Here is a 26,197-nt window from a genome sequence, read left to right as displayed (position 1 = left end):
GAATTCGAGGCTGTGTGAAATCGATCTCTACGGGTTGGTGGTGGGATCGAATGAGGTGAGATGGTTTTGTGCAATATAATTGGTGTGGTTGTTGTAGGGCTGAAGTGTTGTGCAGAGTGCTACTGCATGGAAGCCAGTGTGAAGATTAGTTGATCTAGCCTTTTTGATCTTTTAAAGAAATGTGTCAGGAAAAGCATCTACTCAGAATGCATGAATTGTTATGAGGAATTGATTGATTTTGGGGGCCAAGAATTGTGTTTTTGAAAACAAAAGGAGTAGCTATCCTCGAATCTATGAACACGAGCTTTTTCTTGCACGGAGTGGAAACTTTCCTCGAGAATCTTGTAAGTAGATTGCAGGGCAAACACTCGTATATTTTTCTTATTCTAACTAAAGTGAAAAGTCTTCGATGTTTGAGATTATTAAAGCACAACTAATTGTGAAGTGTCACTCTTTTTGACCCGTTTTATATATTCAGTCAGTTCAAATATTTCAAGCTTAAGCCTCCCGGAATTCGACGACCAGAACTATAGTTCAGATTGAGTACTCTTACAACTCTTTTGAGCCTTTTCCCAAGAGCTTTGCAATTCAAAACCATCCTTCACAAAAGTTTTGTGCACCGGTGGTCTGAGTTTCGTTTTGAGTCTAATAGCTATCTTGATCATTCCAATACGTAGTCTGATGAAACACTTCCGGACCTGTAGCATAAAAGTCCCAACCAAACTTGAGTTTGATATATTGCATCAAATGACTTGCCAATTTGATATGTCCAACATCTGTAGGGTGCCATTGAGGTGCGATATCATTGTGCTGTAAAATTCCTGTAGTATTAAAATATGACACAAATGGCGCAGACGTCGTATTAGATTTATATGTAGCGTTTTTTGCGTGATCGTAAAGTGTCGGATTTGCCAGATAAGCCGGATCATTGAAATGTTTGTGGATAGTTTGGAGTTCAGGATACCAGGCTCCAGACTGCGCGTAACTATTTCCGTTTGCGTAGAATCCGTTCCAGACGGACTATCCCAAGTTAACGATTAGCAAAAAAAGAATGGACATACACTTACAATCAGAACAACCTGAGCATCCGGCCAAACCGCATGAATCCCCTCAATAAGCATAGTCATCTGCGCAACATACCCTTCCGATCCCACACTATTCGCTTTATTCGCATCATTCGTCCCAAGCCCAATGACCACAATATCCGCCTTCTTCTGCTTCGAAAAATCCCACAATTCAGGCTTATCACCATATATCTGGTTCGCTCGCCACGAGACATCAGACGTGTAGAACCACTGGTGAAACATACCTCTCGGATTCCCCCAGCATTCTTTATCGAAAGCGCAGATACCGGGGTATGCGGTGATAGAATACTCTGTGTCTCCTAGACCCGCGGCGAGTCCGTATGCGTAACTTGATAGCCCTTCCAGCGTGGCGAAATCGCCGGCCATTAAGGAGTCTCCGATGAATTCAATGGTGCGTCCGAAATCGGGAAGTTTGACAAGTTTCTCGCCCTGAGAGACGTGAACAGAGTCGATTTGGACGCCATATGCCCAGTTTGTGACGCGTAGCTCGAATGTGGATGGATTAATTGGGCTGTTGAGGCTGATTCCGGGCGTGTTTTCGCTCACTAGAAGATGTGTGGCGCTCGTTGTGATATTCGTAAGTTGCCAATCTTGGCCAGAGATTCGATAGGCGATGAGGACTGTGTTTGTGGTCAACGGCCCAAAAGTGATAGCGACTTGTTTGCCGGTGAAGCCAAATTTCAGCCCTGGTGCTCTAATTATAGTCAGTTTGTACAACTTATCGTGGTACACTTGTCGCTTGTCACTTACGACCACCAACTCAGATGCTTGGAATCCCATCTTCCTTTGTAAGATAATTCTGTGGCGTTTGCCGAGTATGTCTCGAATGAATAGCTAGAAGCGTCGATGACGGTGTTGGGATAGTTTGTGATTCGGACTTGGCCATTTTCGAGAATTGTTGCGGAGGCCAGGGTGATACAACCCATGAAAAAGCAACACACGGATCTCAAGAACATCATGAATGGTAAGAGATACTTTTACTAGCACCATAGCCACTGAGCTGAATAGTAAAGGCAGCTTATTTATAGCAAAACTTGGAGGTGTTGACGACATGGTGGAAATTATGTCGTCTCGGTACTGACAGCCGAACTAGATGATCTTCAATGAGGCTATCCAGACTCCGGACCGAGTTAAAGGCGGCGAGATCCTCAATCATCTATTGCCCAAGAAACAATATGGCTTCCCTGCAAAGGAGGTATAAAAAAATATCCGCTGGCTTGCCGCTTTTCTTCATTAATCTTAATTAAGGTACACAATATTATATCCACTTATAACATTCCCAAACATCACGAAATACCGGTCCAATGGGAGGTTCAGCCGAGCAAACCTAAAGTCGAGTCTATGCGGGGTATAAATTGAGTTAGTGCCGGTTGTTTAGGTTCGGGCCTTGCGAATGATAATTTATCCGCCATACAGCGTGGGTGTTGAAGTGGATGATCAGCATGCTGAATAACAGCCTGTAGATATCGTCATATGTGGCGGGTCTGTTGTACTTGGAGCTTTAACTTGTAGTGAGAATGATGAGAGCTCATTGATAGTTTTTGGCACTTTTTTTGATTTCTATTTGTCAGGTGATGAAGTTCTGGTTGTACGATTACTGACTCTTCTTTACATCCTTCTTTTTCGACAATAGATACAGAATTCTAGTAAAATTCAACAGCCAAATCCTTGTTACTAATCACAAGTTTCTCACTTCAGAGCAATCCAAATAAGTCAAGTCTCAACCCATTCCACCTGCAAATAGACTTTAGAATTTTTAATCGCATATTTCACAACCTCCTTGCTCTCCTTTTAACATCCAATTACCTTACCCAATAGCCTTAACATGATCAGTAACCAAACACTGGAAGTCGCTACTCCCAACATAAATCGTGTTCCCATCATTGTGAGTCTGACCCGTACTAAGTTGGTCACCCCATTGCCAGAAGAGGTCTGCAGAGTTTCCTGGAGTGCTTCGTGCTGCTGCTTGCCATGGCTTTTCGGTAGCGCAGTGGTTACTCGATACACCATCTGTGTCAAAGTAAGAAACACTGTCTTGAAAATTTGGTCAGTGAGAGGGCAAACTAACATTCTTCAAAAAGACAAGGTTTGCCAGCCGCAAGACAGGCGTCGGCGTGGGCTTTGATCCAGGCCGCGGTATCTGTGTTAGCCATGCCCCCTGAATATTCAATTAGCTCTCATTCTTGTCAAAAAGAAAGATTAAACATACAAGATCCCGGATACCAATGATAAGTCCCAAAATCGAGCGTCTTAATCTTCAAATTCTTAACAAAATCAGTCCCCTCGCTAGTCCCATACGGATACGCCGAGCTGCCAGGAACACCCATCCCCTCATCACCAAGCGTCACCATATGGTTCGGGTCCAAACTCTTCACATACTTTGACGATGCATCCGCCCAGTTATAGATGACATCTGTGCTGCACCCCGGACATCTCGGTTCGTTGGCGAGTTCCCAAGCAAAAATCGCACTGGAGTTCTTGTAGCGATTGACAACAGCTTTGATATACGCCTGATACACGCTTTGAGCTTTGGCGTTCGTGTACCAACCGGTCTTAGTGCCTCCATAGGCTTTCACATAAGCGTTCATACCACCGTAATCATCCCAGAAATTGACAAAGTTGATGATGAGTTTGACCTTGTACTTCTCAGCCGCCGCAACCACGACGTCCATACGCTGAAGACCATTCGCACCAGTATTGATCGTTGCACCAGACGAGGAATGGGATTGGTAGTAGACGCCGTTCCCGCCGCCATTGACATCGTTGAAGCCCCAAACCCGGAAAATCTTCAGCCCGGCGGAGGCGACGTGGCTCATGGTGAGATCGATGTCGGCATTGTTGGTAAGGAAGCCGATCCAGTATGAGTTTGATCCTGCGAAGTATTTGGTTACGCCGTCGATAGTGAACTTAGTTCCGTTTGCCGAGGGGTTTGCGAAGACGGCTTTTTTTTCGATCGCTGGAAAGGCGGAGACGACTGCTGATGCAGCAAGAATGCTGTTTATTGTTGACCACTTCATCTTGTACAATCTTGAACTGAATCGTGGTGTTGTAATCCTAGAAGTAGAAGGGAAAACTACATGTATTAATAGTCCACATCTTGAATATCATATCCCCTGTAACACTTCATTATAAGTGGGTATCGCTGCGCAACAAGTCTTGAACATTAGTAGCATGAGACCCTTCAATTCTCCGTGCACTTCCCAAGAATCGCCATTGTATGACGTTTATTTTTCCACATGAATTAACTAACTGTCGGTAGTATATTCAGCCAGAAGCGGCGCGACAGGCCGCGGAGGGGGCTCTTCCGAGAATTCAGAACGACCAATTCGTGTTAGCCCCATATTGTGATAGAAACCCTTTTGAAGAATAACATGTTTAATTGTGTCATATTATAATCTGCAGGAAAAAGTCAAGTATTGTACTTTCGATTGCGTTTCAGATGTTGATTTCAGTTCAGAGCTACAAGCCAAGTTATCATGTAATCATGTAGAGGGATTCAAATCATTCAACTTGGACGTAGCAACTTACAGGTATTTATATACAAATAATGTTCTCAGTTCGATTTGAATGCTCGTTATTCGTTATTCCTAATGTCGCAGCACAGGCAGGGCACATGTATTATAGCCTCAGGGGTGCTCGCTTAGCTCAGCACCCCCCTTAAATAGAGCCTTCGGCCCTCCTTGTCGGAGGGTAAGAGTTCCCTCTTAAATATACTCCCACGGCACCTTTGCGGTTCGTGTGACACCTAATAATTATTCCGGGGAAATCGTTATGGTTAATGGATGGCGAAGTGTTTGATTGACAAGCAAGCGGGAAGTGGTTATTGAGTCGTACTCTCAATTCTATTCGTTCTGCTTTCACTTTCTTTATGCGTCGAGCTTGTTAGCTACATTATCTCATTATGTCTCTAATTCTATTCAAGAAGTTCTGGTATCAAGTACATCTTCGACATAAGAACCGGGCCATTGGGTGCGATGCTGTGGTATGCGGTGACTGGACCTGGAGCATATCGATGATTTTGCCACTGAAATCGTCGTCCCATTAAACCTTTCATAGTTTAGAGTGGCAAGGAACTATTCAAGATGTTAGTAAATGTGTTGTAAACATGATCTCGCCACCCCTCGTTCTGATTGAAAACTTGATCAACCCCACGTTTCCACTTTCGACTGTTTTGCCATGCTCGCAACACTACAACAGCCTCGGCCATGTAAAAACTCATATCACGATATCAATTCAAGCTTCATGCCACGCGCCTGTCCACATCGCGGCAGATCGTCAACAATGATCTAACCTTTTTAGCGAATTGTGATAGCGGAAGAAGACGTTCCGTAGCTATCCATTTCACTTCCACTAATACCACAATTAAAGAACTTGGCTCATGGACTTAGTCCACTCTAACGAATACTTCGTTCGGCCGTTTGTTTGACTGCAAAATCTCATGGAGAAATCAAAGCCGAACAAGGTCCTCCACACCGCAGTCGGGAACGCGGGGAAATAATGCGGGGTGCAGCTAGAGACAGGGGAATGATGGAATGCCGGTTGAGATTCCGTCCTTATATCTTAGATTCCCATGGGAGTTTCTCGGTAGCCTATCTAAAGATTCTTTTTCTTCTCTCAAGTCCAATAAACGTGTGTCAATTTAAGCGAGAGAACCAGAACCATGCCCTACGAGATCATCTGTCAGCGTTTAATATATATTTGTTTCATGTTTCAACGGCTATAGCAGAGCCCTTGGCCATTGATCATTTTTTGGATGACGAAGTCTGCTGATATGAAATTAATCAATACCAGATCCTACCTTACAAGGGAACTGTAGGGAATATAAACAGACCTTCTTTTCCACAACAATGACACGACCTTCCACCCTCAATATTTTCGTACTATACGACTACCAAGATGAGAGCCGCAATCGTTCTCGCCGCCTTCGCGGCAACAGCTGCATGCCATACCATCATGCAGAAGATATCCGTGAATGGTGCAGACCAAGGACAGCTTAAAGGCGTTCGCGCCCCAGACAGCGACTACCCCATCACGAACGTGAACGACGGGAATTTTGCATGCAACACCGGGATAACTCACAAGGATAGTAATGTGATTAGTGTGCCGGCTGGAGCGAGGGTTGGTGGGTGGTGGGGACATGTTATTGGGGGTGCGCAAGGCGCGAATGATCCTGATAATCCGATCGCTGCTAGTCACAAAGGTATGTTTCCGAGGAAGAAGAGAGGAGGGACGAGGGAGACGTGAAATTTGCGTGCTAATGGTGTGATGTTCAGGTCCGATCATATATTACTTGGCCAAAGTATCAAACGCCGCAACCACGGGTACAACCGGCCTCCAATGGTTCAAAATAGGCCAAGAAGGTCTCAACAATGGGAAATGGGGTGTCGATACCATGATCGCCAATAAAGGCTGGCACTACGTCGACGTTCCATCATGCATTGCTCCTGGCGATTATCTGCTTCGAATCGAACTCATTGCGCTCCATAGTGCTGGATCTAATGCTGGAGCCCAGTTCTACATGGAGTGTGCGCAGATTAGGATAACAGGGTCCGGAACCAAGACAGGGACGAACTTGGTCAGCTTTCCTGGGGCATATAAAGCGAATGATCCGGGGATTTTGATTAATATCTATAATGGTTCGGGCCAGCCAAATGGTGGTGGGAAGGCCTATGTTGTTCCGGGTCCGCCTGCTGTTACTTGTTGATATGATGGTAGAATAATTGATCTTGGCAATTGAGTAGCGAATTCGATTGTTGCAGGTTGGTGTTATCTGCCGATTTGGTTAACAATAAATATAAACTACTCTTCCGCATGTATTTTCACTCGTCGGCCACGTAGTACTTGAAGCGAGGGTGGTGAACTCCCTTGGCGTGATACGAGGCTTAATAATATAAAATAAATCGCCCATTAACATTTCCATGGCAAGAATATTACTTGAAGTTGGGAAGTAGTAGGTGGAGTCAGTCAAACAAATCTCGCCTCGTAGATTTTTTTTCTGTGGTACTCAGAACCTCAATGCACGGCTGTTGCCGAGAAAAGTATTGCTTGATGAAAAGTCTAGACTTTCCCACGTTGTTGGGTTTCACCAGCCGCCAAAGACAGCAAGCCGCTTCGCGCCACCTTGAATACGACCCAACTGCTCGGAAGCACTTTGTACGAGGAAGACGAGGTTGTGGACTGGAAGAGCGGAAAGGTGTTGGCTGACAGGATTGCTTTTTTGATTGCAAATATTAACGCCCTACCGTTCACCAATCCTTACACCCATTGTCTGAAAGCAAGAGCTCAGCGTACAAGTTATCTTTGGCGGCCGCATAAAGTCTGGAACGCCTTGGGACTAGAATATGCGAATGTGACCTCACGAGTCCAGTAAGTCGAAGACACTTGCATGTGCCAGTATGACTGTAGCCTTGACTTCGCGAGTGCTATATATTTTTGGCTGGTGGCGATTGCACTTCGGGGATGTAAACGTTGGCTTGTTCGAATGGGGTTTCGTCACACTTGCACTTAACAACAACGAAGGTGACGAACATCCTGTTTCCGAATTGTTAGTGCTCCCCGAGCAGTACTGCCAGTACTGCAGTGTGAGATACTCCCAATTGAGCTCACCCTTAGCCACCTAAACCCCCAAATGCACTCTTGGATGCAACCCCAAATTTTTCTGTAGGACGGAACATCCCAATAGGATTAGGCTTATGTTGTGAAATATATGCCGTGCAGACCTTGGTAGCTTGTTGAAGTGATATGGGTACCAAAAGGAAACATGATCCAGAATAGGAAGATATGGTAAACGTCTAACGAACATCAACAACACGCAGGTAACACGAGGTACTGGTATTGCCGAGATTTACAGAGGAGGCTATGCCAGTTTGGCCAAGGTCTGGGAATCGCTGAGGCGTTTTCGACAGCTTGAGAAGTTAGATATCACAGGTTGAACAATGCTCAGCGATCAACCACTGATACGTCTTTCAGATAACCTGGGTAGGGTGCCGAATACCATAATACAATCTTGAATGTACCCATCAAGTTATCGACTCTTAGGTTAGCCAATGGAAAGTTTCTCTGTGTAAACAGAAAGTTGCTCGTATTTGGCCCGGTCTCTTGAGATTTGTCCTGTGAACTTGACCGCCCCAATTTACAGCCATCGAACTTGAAGCAAATCCGCACAGAAAAGTACTGGTACATCTGTACTTGTAATCATCGATTGAGGACGAGCAGGATCCCGAAATCATGGTAATCTCAGATGAAAAGATGGGAGATGGCCGAATGAGAGAAGACCTTGGCCTCCCAAAGATCCCGGTAATGACTGTGAACATGGCTCGTGTAGCTGTGATGGCATAAGCAATTGCAGGGAGAATCTGATAGCAGGATTGGGGGCCACGACGTTCGTAATGGAGATCAAATGTAGTCGGCGAAAGTTGATGGTGTTGTGGAAGAAAGATCATCGGCTGTCGTCCAAATAAACATGATCAGCGGTTTGTGCAACTTTTATGATGTTGCATAACTCATTTTTCTGTGCACAAGGTGACGCTCAAACATGCTTCCTTCAGTCACAGCAGCTATAGGTATTTACCAGCTACTTATTATAACGTTTCATATGTGTAATTATGAGCTCAACATACGCTTTTTATGTATTTCTTCCTATCATTTTAAGCGTCTTTGTTGCTGCTATTTACCTATTTTTGTAACCGTTACCGCTCGAATCTGGGGTGCAGATTATGAGCATTGATCCTTCGCAAGAGCGTCTATCCAGCCTATGGTTCCGCATATCCATAACCGCCCTGTATAGCATTCGTATATCTGTTCCTGTTACTGCTGAAGTTCTTATTTCTCTTCTTCTTATTATTGTTGTTATATTCTCTTATTCATCACTTCTTTCATTCTTTTTATCTCCTGTTATCGCATCACGGCTACACTCGTCATCACAATCGCAATCACACTCGCACCACACAATTATTTTCTCGCTTTCCTCACACCCTCACCTCACCCCCATCACATTCAGACCCTCAACCCTCCTTCCTAAAGGACCGAACAACAGGATCATCCCGGCAGCCTGCTATAGTAGACCACCGACGGGTTCCCAGCCGTTGTCTCAGCTGACAATTTTCTACCTCTTTTGACAAAAACAAAACAAAATACCCGGCGTGGTGGTAACCATCCTCTATCCCAACTTCGGCTTGGACCGCCGTTTGGCTTGGACGGCCTCTGGCTTAAAACCCTCGTTTCCGCTCGACTTCGACCGGAACCATTCACCATCCCAAGGAGCCATGGCAATGGTCCACCTCCCATCTCAATTACCATGAAGTTTACAGCACCTTCACAGCTCTCTGTGAGGGTGTCGTTGTCGCCGTTGTTTAATCCGACATCCAAACTACGACCATCGCGCAAACACATACGAAACCGCGCGCATCCGCCGTCATGGCCTCTCCAGCCAATTCAGTACCAGATACCCAACTTGGTTTGACAAATGATGAAATCGCCCTGCTCCGGCATCATCAACAGCAAGCCGCCAACAATGCTGGCTCTTCTTCGTCTCGAGCCGCTTCGCGCGCATCGTCCCAAGGTCTCCTCCTCCTCGACGGCTCCTCACTTGCTGCACTAGGCCGTCATTTCGATCATCTCATGCAACAAATACAAGCGCGGCTAGAATACCTGTCTGATCAATCGGCGAGCGTGGCTCAACAGCAATACGATCGAGCCGGAAATGCGATTGAGATGGCAGACGCAGAAATAGCACGGTTTCATGATATTTTGCGGCAGATTGACGAGCTGGAGGTGGATTTCGACCGAATAAGACATATCAGGGACATAGTAAGGAGCTACAGAGCGAGAGTGGAGGAGATGGAACAGCAATTAGAGCACAGTGGTTCGAGCAGCAGCCGACATAGACATCGGCATCACGAGAGCTCTGGAAGCTCGAGCAGAAGACACCACCATCGAAGATAATTTCGACGTTGTATACCACAAATAGTGTTGGGGGAGGATTACAATCTACGGTTTCGCGACCACTTACGAATGCGCCGGCATTCTATTCAATCTAAGGATTGGAGACGACGGAGTAAGATAAAAAGGCCTCACGGCTGGAAGATGGAACAGCCTCGCGGCTCACAATTTCTTTTTGGGGAGTTTTAATTGTTACTCGGGTTTCTTTGGATGCGGCCAATACCCAAAGCGTTCTGGATCTTCCTCACATATGGGATTTGAAGTGCCTGGGTGCTGGTTTTGATTGGATAATTGGTGTTTCCTATGTCTCGGAAATGTGCGGTATGTCTAGGGTTCCAACTTTGCTGTCCCAGTCAGCACATACAAGGCGGCTCTTGTCTTTTCGCTGAGAGCTCACACATGTATTGATTTAATGGTTCGAGAAGTGTTATTATTATGCAATTTTGCCTACCACTTAAGGGTTTCCAGAGCTTTGATCTACAATTCAATACCGTTACTATCAGTTTGAAAATTGAGATGTGATTATGGATTGCTCAGCGGTGGGTAAACTACTGAGGCATTCGTTTGCTTATGTATGGCAGCATACATGCTGGCATGAATATATGGAAGGGTTTTGATCTACACACATACTTGTCGATCTTTGATTCTTCTTTTACCCTTTTACGTCGAAGAATATTTCTACCGCACGCTCATTTCCAAATATTTACTTCAGGTAAACGGGAGAGATGCTTCATAAGGCTGATCCATCCGATGGTAAGGCTGAGATCGACAATGCGACAAGCCGGTCTAGTGTCCCGGCAAAACGTTGATCCCCGTGTGGGAATTATTTCCCCAGTCGCGTCACACCAAGGCAAACGAGGCTGGACAACACTTCACTACAATAGGAAATATTGAGTTGAACCCTCGCTCAACATGGACCCAATGGAATTGTCAGCGGCGTTAGAAGACACTAGTCCGTTTGGTGGTAATAATGAGGTGAATTATCTATTTGCCCCTTTCTACGATACACATATCTTCATCCACATGGATATTCACCCCCTCCAAACGGCATTGTGAAGCCACTTTAAGCCGCCTCGGCCTTCGTCCATCTTGCCAAATCATCTTCTCTCATATTCTTAGCATTTCATACATACTTACTTTCCTAGGATCGTTCACAGCTAGAGAGCGACCCTTACTCTACTAACTTTGGCACCTCATTCGATACCTTGCCCACGATGCCCTCTTCGGATCCCCCCTCTTCGGTCTCGAATAACAAGCCTGGATTTAAGTACAAATATCCGGAAGCTGCACCAACCCCTCCAGGAGAGGATGATACAGAGTGGAACAAGGTTTACACTGCTGCCGACTCACGGTTCTACAATCGAAATGGAAAGAGTGCCGACAAGTCGAGGAAGTTCCGGCAGTCTGGGGAGACATACGACCTGGCTCTTGTCATGATGGCTGAAAAGAAGGAGAAGTTGAGGGCTGGAGGCACGAACAAGACAGCGAAGGCAAAGGCCGCCCCGAAGAAGTTACCGGCAGCAATCAAAACAGAGGCCTCGAATAGCTCTAGGGATGGAACACCCTGGGTTGACCGGGTGCCCATGAGTATCTCGGAACAAATTAAAAGTGAGGGTCGTGCTAGAAAGGCGACATCGGCAGCCCCTTCGTCGAAACAAGGCACACCCGTGCCAGTTCCTATGAATGGTGTGAAGATGGGATCCCCTCCACCGAAGATAGATAAGCCACCTCCAAAGAAGAAAGGAACTGCTGCTCCAGTCAAAAAGCAGACAAAACCTAAGGGACCGGGTGAGCCTATTGCTCTACAGCATCTATTACTTATCGCTAACGTAGGTCAAACAGATCGACCAAATCCCAGACCAAGCAATACCAACCACAGCTCAGCTGCAACGAGACCGCCAGCGTCCGATTCTGAGAGTAATGATGGCGGGGAATATTGCATTTGCCGTGGACCGGATGATCATCGCATGATGGTTAATTGTGAGGGTGGATGTAATGAGTGGTATCATTGCGAATGCATTAATATGGATGTGGACGATGCTAGAGAGCTCCTCGACAAATATATCTGCGACCGATGTAGAGATGAAGAGACATCCACAATTTGGAGGCGCATGTGTCGGTACAACAATGTCGGTGTCCATCTTGGATGGAAACCTGACGACTGTTGTCGGAAAGCTGCTCGTGTGACCGACGAACCTCCAAGCAAATATTGCAGTGACGAACACCGTCTAGCGTTTCTGGAGTTCGTTCGAGACGTCAAGGTACGCCAGAGTGACCTCCCATCAATGGGAGGTCAATTGAATGTGCATGAAGTTTGTAGTATATTAGAACAGGTCAAAGACAATGCCGAGTTGCAAGCACTTGGATCAAAACCTCGACTCCCAGTTCCTGAGGGACATGACCCAGGTGAGGATCCACGATCTCTAAGTTGCTCATTCATGTTCTAACAGGCGTACCTAGAGCGGCCTCTCGGACTTGATTATCTCACACCAGAGGAAGAGGAAGCATTACAGAACATTGAGGCTAAGAAAATAGTGATTCAAAAACGAATTGAGAGCTACAGTCTCCAATTCCAACTTGTAAAAATGGTAACGGATCGTCGTCCGACCGCTATAAACCACCCCGAAGTCAAAGAAAAAAATCCATGCGGTTACGACAATCGTCTCGCCTTAAACGAACACGAATTTGCATACTGGATGGCCACGCAAGAAGGTCGATCCGCCTTTGAAACAGGCAAACTCGGTCCAAGAACAGAAGAAACATTATCCCTCAGCACCCGCCAATATTCTCCCGAACATCAACAACCTCCACCGCCCGTCTCTGAGACTTTCAACAGCGTGTGTCTCATCAGCACGAAAAAGTGCAGTCGGCATCGGAATTGGCATAAAGTCCATCCGGATGATTGTAGACATATGACGATTGTTCTTAAGAAGGAGCTCGAGAAGTTAAGAGTGCAGGCTAGTGAGATTATCGAGGATGCGGAGATGAGGGAGGCGAGTAAGGAGTACTATGCTCATAATACTGTCGAGCAGTTGTTTTAAGGTCGGTTTGGGAAACGGCGTCTGGGAAGGCGAAATTTGTGGATATACCCAGATCTATTATCTTGATAACACATTGAATCGCACTTTGATAATGAAAGGCTCGAGCCAATCATACATCAATAAGAACTATCACGTGGAATTGTGAGTCCGGTTATGGATTCAAAGACATGAACAAAGGAGTTGGAATGCAGAATGAGGCATATCTTCGTCTTTGTATCAAGATGTCACTCTTCCCCCTAGAATTGTTTGAAAAACGACCACGTTACTCTTAACTATCTGAACTACCTATTAAACCACAACCCACAAAATTTATCTTCAATCAAATTATAACGTAAGTCATCTTCCCTCTCCCCCTTTCCCCATATCTTCCAATCTAACCCCACCCCAGCCAACCCCCAAAATTCACCATCCAACACAATGTCCCCCCTCCTCCACCTCCTCCTTGTCCTCCTCCTCCTCCCCCACCTCACCCTCGCCGACTGCGGCCCCGACTACTGCGGTTTCAAAATAGGCGGGCGATGCTACTGCCTCGGCGACCCGGAAAGCTGTGCGTACTACTGCCGACTCGATTACGGCGATATAGTTGTTTTCATCTTGATGGCCATTGGGCTTATGAGCTTGATCAGGATCGTGATGAGTATTTGGTGGGCGACTGTGGGCGGGTTGTGGTGGATTGTGTGTGCGTTTTTCTGGGTGGTGTTTGGAGGTGGGAATAAGAAGAGGGATGCTTAGGCGATTGAAATATGATAGATTATTTTTTTGGCGCGGGATGTCGCTTTTGAGAGGGAATTGCCGAAGTGAGTTTGTGAGAAGTTGGGTGGGCTGGGCAGTCGACAAAAGGGGGTCTTGCCTCTTCAGTTGGGCATGTGGTTATAAGGATACGAATTGAAGATCTGTGAGGTGAGAAGCAAGATGTAGAATACGATAGGTGAGACCGATGAGTTTTCAAGTGATAGATTAGTGTATCTACTCATACCCCGAACATCCTATTCCCTATGACCAATAACCTAACGATGCCAAACGCCGGTGTAGCCTCAAAACAACCGCCTAATAGTATTATAAGTATAACATCCTTACTCTCCTCCCACCACCCTTCCTCACCCATCACCTCCCACATCTAACTCTCCTTCCCTTTCGCCTCCTTCCCTTTCCCTTCCTTCCCTTTCTCTTCCTTCCCCTTCCCCTCCTTCTCTTTGCGCTCCTTCCCCTTCTCCACCCTCTCCCCCTTCCCCCTCCTCACCCAAACCACCAAAACCAAAACCACAACCCCAATTGTGCCCCAAGACACCACATTCAACCCTACAAACGCACCCCCACAGAACTCTTTACACCCCGTTCCAACGCCGAGACAGTAACAGTCGAGCGTGTTTGCGGGTTTGAGACCGCAGGAGAGGAGTCCGCAGTTAGCGTGTGTGATGTGTGCTGTTGACATGGTGGTGTGATGGGGGTGGGGTGAGTGTGGGTGGAGGCTGGAGAGGGTTAATGGGATGAGGATGAGGGGGAGGGTGGGTGGAGGGACTTACGTGGAGTGTGGTGGTGTTGTTAAGTGATGGAGAGCGTATCAGAGCGGTTTGGACAGAATGATGTTTATTTGACGTACTGTGATAGCAGGACGAGATATCTCTAGGGAAATGGTTAACGGGCGAGCGATATTGATATCTCAATACCAGATATTGGAGTTGCGTCGGCAGGGTGATTTATTACATTCCGATCTGCTTTTAGCTCTTTTCATGTTTCGGCTTTAATACCCAGTCTGTCTCACACTATCTAGTATCCCATTCATAATAAACATCTAGAAGCTCATTATGTCTTCTTTAGACTGAGATAGCAGAAGAGGCAGTATAACAGTGTTTCTCCGCTCCCGGGATTCGAATGACTTTCCGCAGTATAGACGAATTTTTGATTTCAACCATGCTTACTTGTGTATGATACACTTCAACCCTTCCAAACTAACCCGCATTGACAGGGATATATGCTTAGCTATTCCTACAGTCCATCATCCTATACAGCAACCGACGATAATCTAAAAAGAAAACTTTACAAAAACCACAACCAAACCTACGATTCTGTCACTTTTGGAACAAGCCACTTTCGATTTCGCAATTACATCCATAAAACCCCTCATTATATATAGATTGAACCTAGGTTCTTGTGCCTTATGTTCGCAGTGCTATATCCAAGTAAACTTGCAAGTAGATCACAAAAAGCAGAGATTTTGCGGATATAATTGTGATTTACGAAGACTCATTTTTCAAGGTAATGTAGCGAAACAAGAACGCTTTTAATTGGGAAATTAAAGAGACAGATTGTGATTAGATACTCTAAATAGTCTTACTCTAGTATGGGAGCTTTACTAGATGATTTAGTAGGTACAAGCGTCAATGTATTCGTGTTGGGTGAGCTTTAGTGTGAAATCGCGCTTTAGATTTGAGTTGACGCCTACTATTGTGTTTGAGCAGAACTTTGAAATCCTGCAGAGTTCACTGGCTCGTGTGGAAAGTGAGTGCTACTCGAGTTACATCAACGATGAGGAATGTGACTACATTATGCAAGTTCAAGCGAGTCGTAATTCTTTGCAAGAGAATGTTTCCTTGTCTCTAGCTTTTGAAGTCAACTTATCTAGACTTGCAGCGAAGTGATGATCCGATATGGCACAGCTATCCACAAAACGCCTGAAGATGATTTCTCAAAGCAGGATACAAAACGTCGTTGAAAAATAATGTTACATAAATATTACCAAACAATGCCGGAAATTCTATTCTACAGCTCATCTAAAGTCATCCTCCCCTAACCTGTTCTACTTTTTACTTCATTACCAAACCAACAAAACTCCAACCCCAACCACAAACCCGAAGATCTTCGCCCAAATCCTAGTATAACACGACACACCACTATTCTGCATCCCATAAATCACCGCTCCCAGTCCTGTAGTCGTAGGCGTCGCCGACGTTGTCCCCGCAAACACCCCACCCCCCCTCGTAACCGACATCGAAATCTCCACCGACGTAAGACTCGCGCTCGCCAGATCCGTAAGACTCGAAGCTTGCGGCGGTTCTAGCGATACGGTGGTCACTCCACCGCCAGGAATCTGGAATTGTACGCCCTCGTCCGTTAGAGCCACGACTTGATGGCCGGCTAGCGTGGCTAATGGGCCGGAGTGGACGAGTGTTTGGTTGTCTATTATGCATGTTGAGGGGGAGATGGCGGAGAGGGTGTGGGTTTCGCCTGCGACTGTGATGGTTATGGGAGGAAGGGGGTAGGTGAATGTTGGTGTTGGTGTGGGTGCGAAGTTGGGGAGGGTGGAGGTTATGGTGATGCCGTTGTTTACTATTATTACGCCGGAGGGAGAGAGGGAGATGGTTCCTATGCCTGGGATGAATGTTGCGGGGGCGTTGAGGGTGAGGGTTTGGCCGTTGAAGACTGTTGCGAGTGTGAAGAGGGGTTTGGTGGGGTGAGGAAGGGCTTTGGTGGTTGTGATGCCGTTGTTTATTATTACTATTCCTGAAGGGGAGAGGGAGACTACGCCTTCGCCGGGGATGGTGATGGCTGGGCTGCCGACGGTTAGAGGTTGGCCGCTGTATACTGCTGTAGGTGCAGGTACTGGGGCCGCAGCTGGGATGGCATATGTTGAAGTTGCATCGTTGTGTACTACTACAAGACCCGTTGGTGCGAGGCTCATAACTCCATGACTTTCGACTGTGATTGCGGGTCCGTTAAGCGAGAAGGTATGAGATCCAACTACAACGTTTTGAGCTCCAGGAGCGGCGCTGATCACATAGCCGTCCTGAAGTGTCGCAATAGGCACTGGTGTCGTTACCGGCGTTGGTGCTGGAACATTCGGATCGTTATTTGGAGGGGCAATCAGTGTAGGAGAAGACGGAGCTGCTAACTGCTGAGTGTTTGAAGCAGCTGCTGGTACCACAATGTTGGCTGAAGATACAATAGCGGGATTGTTATTTGGTTGATTACCTGTCTGAGAGTTGGGGTCATTATTGTGGGGATTGTTGACTGGTTGATTTCCCGGCTGCGAATTGGGGTCGTTATTTTGCGGATTATTCGCTGGCTGATTGCCTGGCTGTGAGTTCGGATCGGCTGGTTCAGGTCCGTCATCTTGGGGATTATTAGCTGGCGGATTCCCTGTCCAATCGTCGTCGTCGGGGTCTGGACTTGGATCCGGAACAGATTCGCCCAAAGTAGCAGTGGGAGTAGGACCTGGTAGTGGAGCTCCTTGTCCTGGCTCTGCAGTAGGAGATGATCCCTCCGAATCATCATCGTCATCGTTAGGAGCAGGTGGTTCCGTGATTTGCGGTGGTGGTGGTGCTGCAACTACAGTATCTGCTCCATGGTTTTTGCAGTCTTTCGCTGTACATGGTAAAACTGGCACAGGAGGGTCAAATATGCCGAAATTTCCACCAAACATCCTCGCACCACATTTCCTTGGCCATGGTATTCTGCGTTTGAAATTAGAGTGAACAAGATTATATATAATTCGGTGGAAAAAACCTACTCTGTATGACCTTTGAGATGAATCAGATCTGTTCTCCATTCTAAAATAGGGTTACATCGTGGATCGTAGTTTTTCTCTTGTACACGGTTACGCCATGGTACTTTCTTAACCGTAGCGCAGTCGTCTGCGAGATCATTCAAGTGTAACCGTCTACCAGGTCCGATTCTAGTATTGTTTCGTGTCAGGCTACCTTGTTCGTTGGTATAGTCGTTACCAAATGGTTGAAGAGTTGTGACTTTCGTTATTGGATACGAAGTCACGTAATTAGCTACATGACCCCATTCCCGGCGCGGCGTATTGCATTTGTCTACAGCAACCATAGTGTTTATAACATAGTATAAAGACGGAGATACCCTATAAAATGCCTTAGCTAGATATAAGGCACAGTAAGAACGTTAAACGTACATTGTAACACCGAGTTCTGGTATAACACGTTTTGTAGGATAGGTGTGATTACGGGTGACAGATCCGGTGGGCCAATAATGCAGCTGCACAGTACCAATTGATCTACGCAAGTCAGCACAATTATTTTTAGATATGAATTCAAGCTTCTCACACGCGACAATATGTCTTCGACTTTGGATTCTTAAAATGTGTACAAACGTTGGTTTCGCCATAATAATACCGCACGCCCTTCTTAGCTGAAGTGGACGACTTGCGTGTGGCGAGCGGGGAAGATTTTGAAGTAACTTTCGTGGTAGAAACAATTATTTTAGTGATACTAACAGAAGAACTGGCTTTCTTCAACGCTGAGATTGAGATTTCCGTGCTAGATGAATGATCGGACGAGCTTGAGGAGCTTGACGAGCTTGATGAGCTCGATGAGGAGGATATGGTCGCATGACTGGTTGTTGAGGATGAATGTGCACTGCTTGAGGACGAAGCTGTTGTCTCCGATGTTGACGATTCGCTCGTCTTTCGATAGACTGGCAGTGACGATGATGACGATGAAGATGTGGAGGTCGTTGTCGAATGTGATGTCGATGAGGATGAGGATGTCGATGAAGAAGAGGATATTGAAGAAGAATAAGAGGATATCGATGAAGAGGAGGAGGATATCGATGAAGAAGAGGAAATCGATGAAGAGAAGGATGTCGATGAAGAGAAGGATGTCGATGAAGAGGATGATGTCGATGAGGATGATGATCTCGACGAAAGAAAGGTGGAGACCGAAGTTGAACTTGTTTCGATAGTGGTTCCATTCAAGAAATCCCTAACAGCCAATACTTGTGGAGGTATTGCTACTTGAAGTTATGACTAGAACTTCCTAAGCACCAGAAGTGTAACTAACCATATACCAACCCTCCAGGTAGCACCAACAGCGCCCACAGTGACAGCCCTGTCGTCACCAACATGATTGCCAGCTAAGTTGTGAAATAACGACAACTGCTGTTGTTCGGTCGTATTTATGAACTGGAAAAACGGAAATCATCACGCTCTTTTCGATTTATGATTGACATGAGAGAGTGTCGAAGAAATCCTCCATCGATACCTGATTCAGGGCAACCACAGTGTTTTTACCATAGCCTCAGTCGCGACTGTGTAACCGCCGCAGTAATCACCCCGAGGTCCCAGACAGCTCTTTACTGTATAAGGTCTTTAATTTGGGCTGGGCTAAGTTGCCATTTTGGGAGAGCCAGAATAGCATCCAACCATATCATTGTACAGCGAAGCACCACATGCTGTAAATGCCAGGAACACTATCCATGGTGCTGCAGTACGTCGAGTTACTCTGGACCTGTTTTGGGGCTGCCACATGCGACCATGGCGAAGCCGCATGTAGCAGTGCACGCTTGCAGCAGACTCGTCGGTGCCAAGTTCATATTCATATGAATGACCTTCCGGTTAAACTTCTGCCTGCTGGTATTGGCGAAGTGTGCAAGAATCGAGACGCAGGAGCGAATAGCAGCACAGAAACCAGAGCTGAACTGCTGGAGTGACCACCCATGGAGGGGAAAATGCAGCTATGCTTGCAGAAGGGCGGAAAGTAGTTCAGCCTCATTCTCTTGGACGTTGAACGTCTTTTTCTCTTCGCTTGAACACGAGTGAAGCATCATTCGAATCAGATGGTATGATCGTCAAATGTCGTTGTCGTTTTAAAATTAGGCCAATTCAAACGGCAATCTATTCTGCTCATTTAATCCCAAGCAGTCGTGATGAGGTTGAAATTTTGAGGTGTTGGTTTGGTTGATGGCGAAAGTATTCGCCCCCAAGAAATAGATGTGGTGGCTTGACTGTGCCTCTCTGGGGACAAGGACCACTGAGGTTGATATATGCATGTAACCCCTCGTCGTTACACCATCGGTCTCCTCGATATCCTTGGTCGTTGAAGATCCAATACACGCACACGAACTGTCGCCGGACTTGGACATTGAGTTGTTCAGGGGTAATTATTAGGTTTAGCCTTTAGTCAAGTGCTATTTCTCAGATCAAGCTGAGTCTCATCTCCAAATAGTTGTATCAAGCCGACAGCCCTGTTTTTCCACGTTTCTTACCGTCCTCCTCAAAATGAGATCGTGGCTGAAATAATGAGTCGTGATGAATTTTGTGCGTTGCAGTTTTGCAGTCTCATACCTGGTCTCTCTTGCGATCGCACCCATTCCTCCATCAGTTCAATCGATTGATCCCCGAGCAGCGTCGCCGAACACCACTCTCACACCAATCGTTGTTCCTGTCAGCCAGTACTTGTGAGTTACGAACTTTCACTCCCATACGACCCCAATTGACAACGTCTAGTGATGGCGACGATGGCGAGTGGAGCACGATCATTATCCGTGTTGGAAACCCGGAGCAAAGTGTGAGAGTTTTTGTATCCACGAACTCACCGATAACTGGTGTTGTGGAACCTGGAGGGTGTGAAATTGAGGCAATTCCCAGAGGAGTACCCGATGATTGTGCCAACTCTAGAGGACGCACGTTCAACAGTAACTCGTCTTTAAGCTGGTTTTGGCAAGGCCAATCCACGCTCAATGGGGGTAATGGCGTAGGCTTCGAAGCGAACTTAGGGTACGACTTTTATCTTGATTATGGCCAAGACACCATAGCACTAGGCTTTCAGGATGGTCCCGATTCTGTAAGGTTGACGAATCAGACAGTCGCAGCTTATACTCGGCCAAGACCTCTCTATGTGTAAGTTTAATATTCATTCCATGAAAATGTAACTTTACTTACTTCTGTAGGGGCTTCTTCGGTATTGGAACCGAGCGTGTAATTTATGGAAATTTTGGTAACTACTCGGGGCCTTCGTTCTTCAAACAGCTGGCGATTGACCGTAAGATCCCCAGCCTAAGTTGGAGCTATACTGCTGGGGCAAGATATCGTAAGTTGACCACTCTTGATAAGGTCTATACTCACATTTACTCAGAACTGGCTGGAGGTCAATACATGCAGCTGATATTTGGTGGGTACGATACCTCGCGCTTTATACCCAATAACGTCCGCTTTACACTTGGCGCCGATGTCACTAGAGATATTGTCGTTGGTGTTCAGTCCATCTTGTTCACTGGAACAAATACTACACCGCTATTGCGGAGTCCAATATACGCATTCGTGGAGTCAACTGATCCTAATATATGGCTGCCTATGGAGGCGTGCCTGTTGTTTGAAAAAGCATTCGGTTTAACTTGGGACAACTCGACTTCCAAATATCTACTAAGCGACAACCAATATAACGTTCTATCGAAATCAGATCCGAAGGTGACCTTTCGGCTTGCGGTCAGTACAGTTGGAGGCACGACAGCTGACATCACACTGCCATTTCGGGCTTTTGCACTTCGTGCAAAGTACCCTTACGTTCAAAACGCTACCTATTATTTCCCTCTTCAAAGAGCTAACGACTCTTCACAATACACTCTGGGACGAGCGTTTCTCCAAGAAGCTTACTTGACCGTCGATTATGACCGGAGGAATTTTACTCTGAGTCAATGTATATTTAATCAAGGAGCGACTCCCGATATTCTTCCAATCTATAGTCCAACAACCAACAACGGAAGTGGAAATGGAACCGAAGACGTATCGAATGCATCCACTCGTAACTCGCAAGGACGACATACAACCACCATAGTCGCTTCGGTCGTTGTTTCCGTTCTTGTGATTATTGGTGGCGTAGGCTTGTGGCTCTGGAAGAAACGAAAGGATAAGAAGAAAAGGGATTCAGATCAAACCCCCGCACGGGCAACGGGACCAGCGGCGCCAGTAGAACAGGGACCGGTCGAAAATATTGACCTAAAAGGATACTATAAGCCTGAACTAGATAATAGAGGTGAACTGTATGAGGTTCCGGGGACAATCGTGGATGCTTCAGACGACATAGGACCAGCAGAACTCCACGGCCACGGTGCAGCACACGAGCTCGTTGGCAGTCCTGTTGAACGCACTAGGGATTCGGAAGCTATGTATCGAAGAGTCTCAAGCCCTCTACCAAGAGCGCTTGAGCGGAAAGCTGTGTCTGCTCCCGTGAGTCCGTTATCACCACCAATACCGCAATCATCTTTTAGACAAGGGCGTTAAATTTAGCATTACTATGTGTGGAGTGTAGAAGGATTTTTAAGATGGATCGCTTCGGAGCATCGAGGTCCCTGTAACATTCAGCATAGATTGTAGGATTAACATAGATAGCAATAGACATGTTTGGCTCAATGTCTGTTCAGACTCTTACCGACAGGTCGACAGCTACCAATATAGATGTCACAATAATCTTGCGGCCGCATGCGATACGCAACACAACTTCGTGAGACCTGTAAGTGGCTTGGTTGACTTTCCGGTTCCTACGGAGTTTGGTCTCTTTAATGGGAAAATTGCGGCCGCAACCAAAAGCGAAATGCAACAAAGCAAAAACTCGAACCGAAACGGCAATCCAAACACGAATATACGGAGCACATGCCAGATCAGAGCGCCAATTTGGAGATGTGTGACCAACGTCACGCTGTGGTGGCCCGATCAAAACTAGACTTAGACAAATCGCAAATGACAACCAACCCCAGTATTGTACAGTGCGAAAGAATGGGATTTGGAGAACGGATCGGCCACTGAAGTTGGGTAACCGATTGAGGTGATACTAGCACGAACAGAGTAAGCGCACCAAAGTCGATATGTTTTGAGGGACGGCTTGCTTGGAAGGCATAGCAACTCGATATAGCCATATTAAGGGACCGGATAATCAAGTGATCCAATCTCAGTCTGCGGCCGCACAGAGAACTGGCTCGCATCAAAACAAACTGAAGCGGGCTCGCAAACGGTGCGACCATCCAACGGATGCTGACATTTCCGAGAAGAAGCCCGCCGCCAACAGTACCGATGAAGGAAAAGTCGAGAAATTTGCGGCCGCCGCGATATGCAACAAAGCTTTTGATCCAAGTCTTTGCAAATACACCGCATCTCAAAGATCCTGATAGATGCCATGCTTGTGAGGGGATGAGACTCAAAACTGTCTCCATGTACGGACCCGGCTTTGAGAGTGCTTGTAACTAGCAGCTAACTACGCCTTTTCGTAACTTTCTTATGTCTGGACATCCAAATGTCAAACTGGTATTGCAGCAACAAATCACATTTGACTTTATAGATGCCAATATATGCTCATACAGATAAACATGATAATGGAATACCACAAGAGCATAATCAGAGTAAAGTGACACTATGACAAGAGAACTCTCTAACCATATCATCAAACAACCTTGAAAATATTGTTTCACAGCTTGCCCAGAAGCAAGCTTGGCGTGCAATATTGCAGTTGTATCGTCCATTACGAACCGCTTCCTTCAGATCAATGATTCCAGAGCAGTAGATACAGGACGAGATATTCGTCTGCCGTCCGACATCGAGATTCCTACTGAAAGGTGCCTCACATACTCAACTCTGTGGAGACAGGCAAAGTTGCGACTTGGTCAGACGGTTGAGGAGAGAAGAATTTCATCGCCAAAGGATTTTCAAGTCACTGGAGGTTCGGAGCTAAGTTCGCTTTGGGACTAGCGTCGAGCTAAGAACTAAACCCACTTGAAACCCACGACACGAGCTTTTTCTTCTCGACTTTTACAACATGGAATCTTTGAGCGACACCAGATGGGATGTCGTGATATCGGGTACAGGACTGCGGCATTCGCTGCTAGCCTTGTAAGTTTATATCATCTAATGTTTGCCTACCATATCTGACTGACCTAGCAATTTTTGAAGAGCTCTATCCCGCTCCAATAAAAAGATATTGCACGTCGACGAGAATGATTATTATGGCGGCCCTGAAGCTGCTTTTAGCTTGCAGGAAGTTGATGAGTGGGTAGAGGAGCTCGGGAAAGGTTTGTCTTCTCTCTGGTGGATCACTTACACATGCAGCTAACTCGCAGCCAGCTCCCACGTCGACACTCTTCCGAAATGCAAGCATCTGGAAGTCCGAGGAGGAAACGTCAACAGACTCACCAACGCTCTCATTCTCACGGGCATACACCCTCACACTGTCACCTCAAATCATCTACACCAAGTCGAAACTTCTCTCGCGGCTTGTATCGTCAAAGGTTTACCGCCAGCTTGAATTTCAGGCAGTGGGCAACTGGTGGATCTACAACGCCGAAGAGGCAGTGCTGAAACGCTTGCCCAACGGAAGAGAGGATATATTTCAGGACAAAAACATCGATAACAGAGCCAAGCGTAATCTTATGAAGTTTCTGAAGTTTGTTGTCGACTATGAGAATCAAACAGATGTTTGGGAAGCCCAATCTGAGAGCGGCCTGGATATCTTTCTCTCTTCGAAATTCAACTTCCCTGCTCATCTGCAAATCGTCATCACAGCACTGACTTTGTCGCTCGCACCACCGAGTGAGACATCGGTCAAGTGGGCTCTTCCACGAATTGCACGGCACTTGACATCCATTGGCCTCTTCGGACCGGGATTCGGTGCTGTTGTGCCAAAGTGGGGTGGGGGGGCAGAGATATCACAAGTTGCGTGTCGAGCTGGCGCAGTCGGGGGTGGCGTATACGTTCTTGGTACCGGCATTGAAAATGTGAAAGTTGTCGAAGCTGAAGATACAGAATCCCCAGCGTTTCACTTAGCCTTGTCAAATGGCGAGGCTGTCGGTACCAAGCTTTACGTCCACGAAGCCACTGACAAAGACAATGGCGGAATCACGACAGTCTCGAAAGCCATCTCGATCATCTCATCCTCAGTACCATCTCTGTTTCGAAGCACCGTTGAAGGCTCACCGCTTGCAGCAGTGTCTGTTGTCGTCTTCCCACCAATGTCACTTCAGATTGCAGATGGTATCCAATCCGATCCCGTCTATATCATGGTTCACTCGAGTGAAACAGGTGAATGCCCTGCTGGCCAAAGTAAGTACTAAATCCCTTCTTAAGTTTCTAGCACCGCATTACATGATGAACAAACCTTTTGAATACTTATCTACATTGTCTGATTTACCTTGACGATAATACACCTCTGACATTCTGAATAATGCTTTACTTCTACACGTCCTTTTAATCTCTTGCGTTGTGTCAGCCTCGCTAATCACAGTCAGGCGTTCTATATTCAACGACCAAATCCTCCAGCCTCAGTAAGATTGTATTGCAGGCAGCTCTCGAAAGTCTGATGAATAGAGTCCCCAACCAGGGCAAGCTGCTTTACACATTGTACTATGAGCAAACAGCACCATCTGGATCGCCACTCGACCTTTCTTTCGATGATCAGCTGCTCGAACAAGTCGAAGCTCAGTGGCGTGAGGTCATGGCAGAAAAAGCAAACGAAGAATCATTCATGCAATTCGAGGAGAGAAAGGGCATGGAGGCTGAAGAGGAAGACGATAATGATTATTGATTGTGATTTGTTTGGAGTCTGGGAGTGACGTCTTCGGACAGGCGTTTGTTTAAACCAAGGACTTGCCACAAATTTAAATCACCTAGTCTTACCTCACTGTGCCATCAGAATCGTTATCCACAAATGCTTGACTTCATATCATCACCTCCAATTTTCTTGCATGTAGATTCTGTCGGTGCCTTTGTTTTCCTTCCGACTACTGAGAATTCTGGATAGCTACAAAAGCTACATACATCTATATCAGCACTCTCCATTGTTCAGCATTTCATAATACACTATGGCTCTTTGATTTATCCTTCGTTGAACTCTTGAAAGAATACTTATTAGAAAGAAATCGCTAATCACAAGGATCTTGACCAGATAACTCAAAGTGAAAGCTTTTTCCAATTCTGTATATTAGTTTTGAGTATACATCTATCTACATCACAAGTCATTATCAAGGAACTTACGAGTTCTAGAATTCTCATTTTCTGGCTAATCTGCCGCGCAACCCTGCGGTCTGTTCGACACTTGTTGGCACAGGTGATGGAATAAGTAACATAAGAGAACATTCATACACAGGGGCTTAAAATTTTCAATGAGGAGGCTTTGGTTAAATGCATACACTGTCCGGGGGGGATGTTGTAGCGAGCGCTTGGAAGGATGAATTGTTGGGTCTATAGACAGCAAGAGATGAGCCTCAAGAATGACTTCAAGTTGGGCCCTTTTCAGCTTCATATTGGGTTTTGTTGAAGATCTCTAAGCGCCCACTTAACCAGCCGGATTTCCTTCGAGATAACGGGTTTGTGCTATTGCATAGTACATCTGTTGGTCGAATATGCTTTTGAAA

The 26,197-nt window shown here is 46.2% G+C and overlaps 11 protein-coding genes across 11 annotated transcripts; 6 read left to right on the top strand and 5 right to left on the bottom strand.

Annotated features, from left to right (window-relative positions):
* Positions 1–645: 645 nt before the first annotated feature.
* On the bottom strand, positions 646–2,011 carry GLAREA_02349 (SGNH hydrolase; the record flags this gene model as incomplete). Its single annotated transcript, XM_008087435.1, has 3 exons — positions 646–1,020; positions 1,068–1,779; positions 1,836–2,011. 3 exons carry the CDS (start codon positions 2,009–2,011, stop codon positions 646–648), a joined length of 1,263 nt encoding a protein of 420 aa, XP_008085626.1.
* An 881-nt stretch (positions 2,012–2,892) lies between these two features.
* GLAREA_02348 ((Trans)glycosidase) lies at positions 2,893–4,102 on the bottom strand (the record flags this gene model as incomplete). Its single annotated transcript, XM_008087434.1, has 3 exons — positions 2,893–3,095; positions 3,154–3,243; positions 3,295–4,102. 3 exons carry the CDS (start codon positions 4,100–4,102, stop codon positions 2,893–2,895), a joined length of 1,101 nt encoding a protein of 366 aa, XP_008085625.1.
* A 1,879-nt stretch (positions 4,103–5,981) lies between these two features.
* Positions 5,982–6,789, top strand: GLAREA_02347 (uncharacterized protein; the record flags this gene model as incomplete). The annotated part of the gene is made up of 2 exons (XM_008087433.1): positions 5,982–6,285; positions 6,359–6,789. The coding sequence occupies 2 exons, from the start codon at positions 5,982–5,984 to the stop codon at positions 6,787–6,789; spliced, it is 735 nt and encodes a 244-aa protein (XP_008085624.1).
* A 2,711-nt stretch (positions 6,790–9,500) lies between these two features.
* GLAREA_02346 (uncharacterized protein) lies at positions 9,501–10,028 on the top strand (the record flags this gene model as incomplete). Its single annotated transcript, XM_008087432.1, has 1 exon — positions 9,501–10,028. One exon carries the CDS (start codon positions 9,501–9,503, stop codon positions 10,026–10,028), a length of 528 nt encoding a protein of 175 aa, XP_008085623.1.
* A 909-nt stretch (positions 10,029–10,937) lies between these two features.
* Positions 10,938–13,066, top strand: GLAREA_02345 (FYVE/PHD zinc finger; the record flags this gene model as incomplete). Its single annotated transcript, XM_008087431.1, has 3 exons — positions 10,938–11,000; positions 11,171–12,431; positions 12,486–13,066. 3 exons carry the CDS (start codon positions 10,938–10,940, stop codon positions 13,064–13,066), a joined length of 1,905 nt encoding a protein of 634 aa, XP_008085622.1.
* A 417-nt stretch (positions 13,067–13,483) lies between these two features.
* Positions 13,484–13,798, top strand: GLAREA_02344 (uncharacterized protein; the record flags this gene model as incomplete). The annotated part of the gene is made up of 1 exon (XM_008087430.1): positions 13,484–13,798. One exon carries the CDS (start codon positions 13,484–13,486, stop codon positions 13,796–13,798), a length of 315 nt encoding a protein of 104 aa, XP_008085621.1.
* A 385-nt stretch (positions 13,799–14,183) lies between these two features.
* GLAREA_02343 (uncharacterized protein) lies at positions 14,184–14,498 on the bottom strand (the record flags this gene model as incomplete). The annotated part of the gene is made up of 1 exon (XM_008087429.1): positions 14,184–14,498. One exon carries the CDS (start codon positions 14,496–14,498, stop codon positions 14,184–14,186), a length of 315 nt encoding a protein of 104 aa, XP_008085620.1.
* Positions 14,499–15,878: 1,380 nt separating this feature from the next.
* GLAREA_02342 (uncharacterized protein) lies at positions 15,879–18,190 on the bottom strand (the record flags this gene model as incomplete). The annotated part of the gene is made up of 4 exons (XM_008087428.1): positions 15,879–17,517; positions 17,574–17,927; positions 17,979–18,080; positions 18,177–18,190. 4 exons carry the CDS (start codon positions 18,188–18,190, stop codon positions 15,879–15,881), a joined length of 2,109 nt encoding a protein of 702 aa, XP_008085619.1.
* Positions 18,191–18,342: 152 nt separating this feature from the next.
* Positions 18,343–18,928, bottom strand: GLAREA_02341 (uncharacterized protein; the record flags this gene model as incomplete). Its single annotated transcript, XM_008087427.1, has 2 exons — positions 18,343–18,786; positions 18,872–18,928. 2 exons carry the CDS (start codon positions 18,926–18,928, stop codon positions 18,343–18,345), a joined length of 501 nt encoding a protein of 166 aa, XP_008085618.1.
* A 1,183-nt stretch (positions 18,929–20,111) lies between these two features.
* On the top strand, positions 20,112–22,082 carry GLAREA_02340 (Acid protease; the record flags this gene model as incomplete). The annotated part of the gene is made up of 4 exons (XM_008087426.1): positions 20,112–20,260; positions 20,310–20,702; positions 20,753–20,892; positions 20,938–22,082. 4 exons carry the CDS (start codon positions 20,112–20,114, stop codon positions 22,080–22,082), a joined length of 1,827 nt encoding a protein of 608 aa, XP_008085617.1.
* Positions 22,083–23,607: 1,525 nt separating this feature from the next.
* Positions 23,608–25,368, top strand: GLAREA_02339 (FAD/NAD(P)-binding protein; the record flags this gene model as incomplete). The annotated part of the gene is made up of 4 exons (XM_008087425.1): positions 23,608–23,681; positions 23,742–23,860; positions 23,913–24,887; positions 25,073–25,368. The coding sequence occupies 4 exons, from the start codon at positions 23,608–23,610 to the stop codon at positions 25,366–25,368; spliced, it is 1,464 nt and encodes a 487-aa protein (XP_008085616.1).
* Positions 25,369–26,197: the final 829 nt, after the last annotated feature.

Source organism: Glarea lozoyensis (assembly GCF_000409485.1).
Source record: "Glarea lozoyensis ATCC 20868 chromosome Unknown GLAREA6, whole genome shotgun sequence".
Classification (NCBI taxonomy): Eukaryota; Fungi; Ascomycota; class Leotiomycetes; order Helotiales; family Helotiaceae; genus Glarea; species Glarea lozoyensis.
Note: the sequence above shows the minus strand (reverse complement) of the source record. Positions and strands in the feature narration are given on the sequence as shown.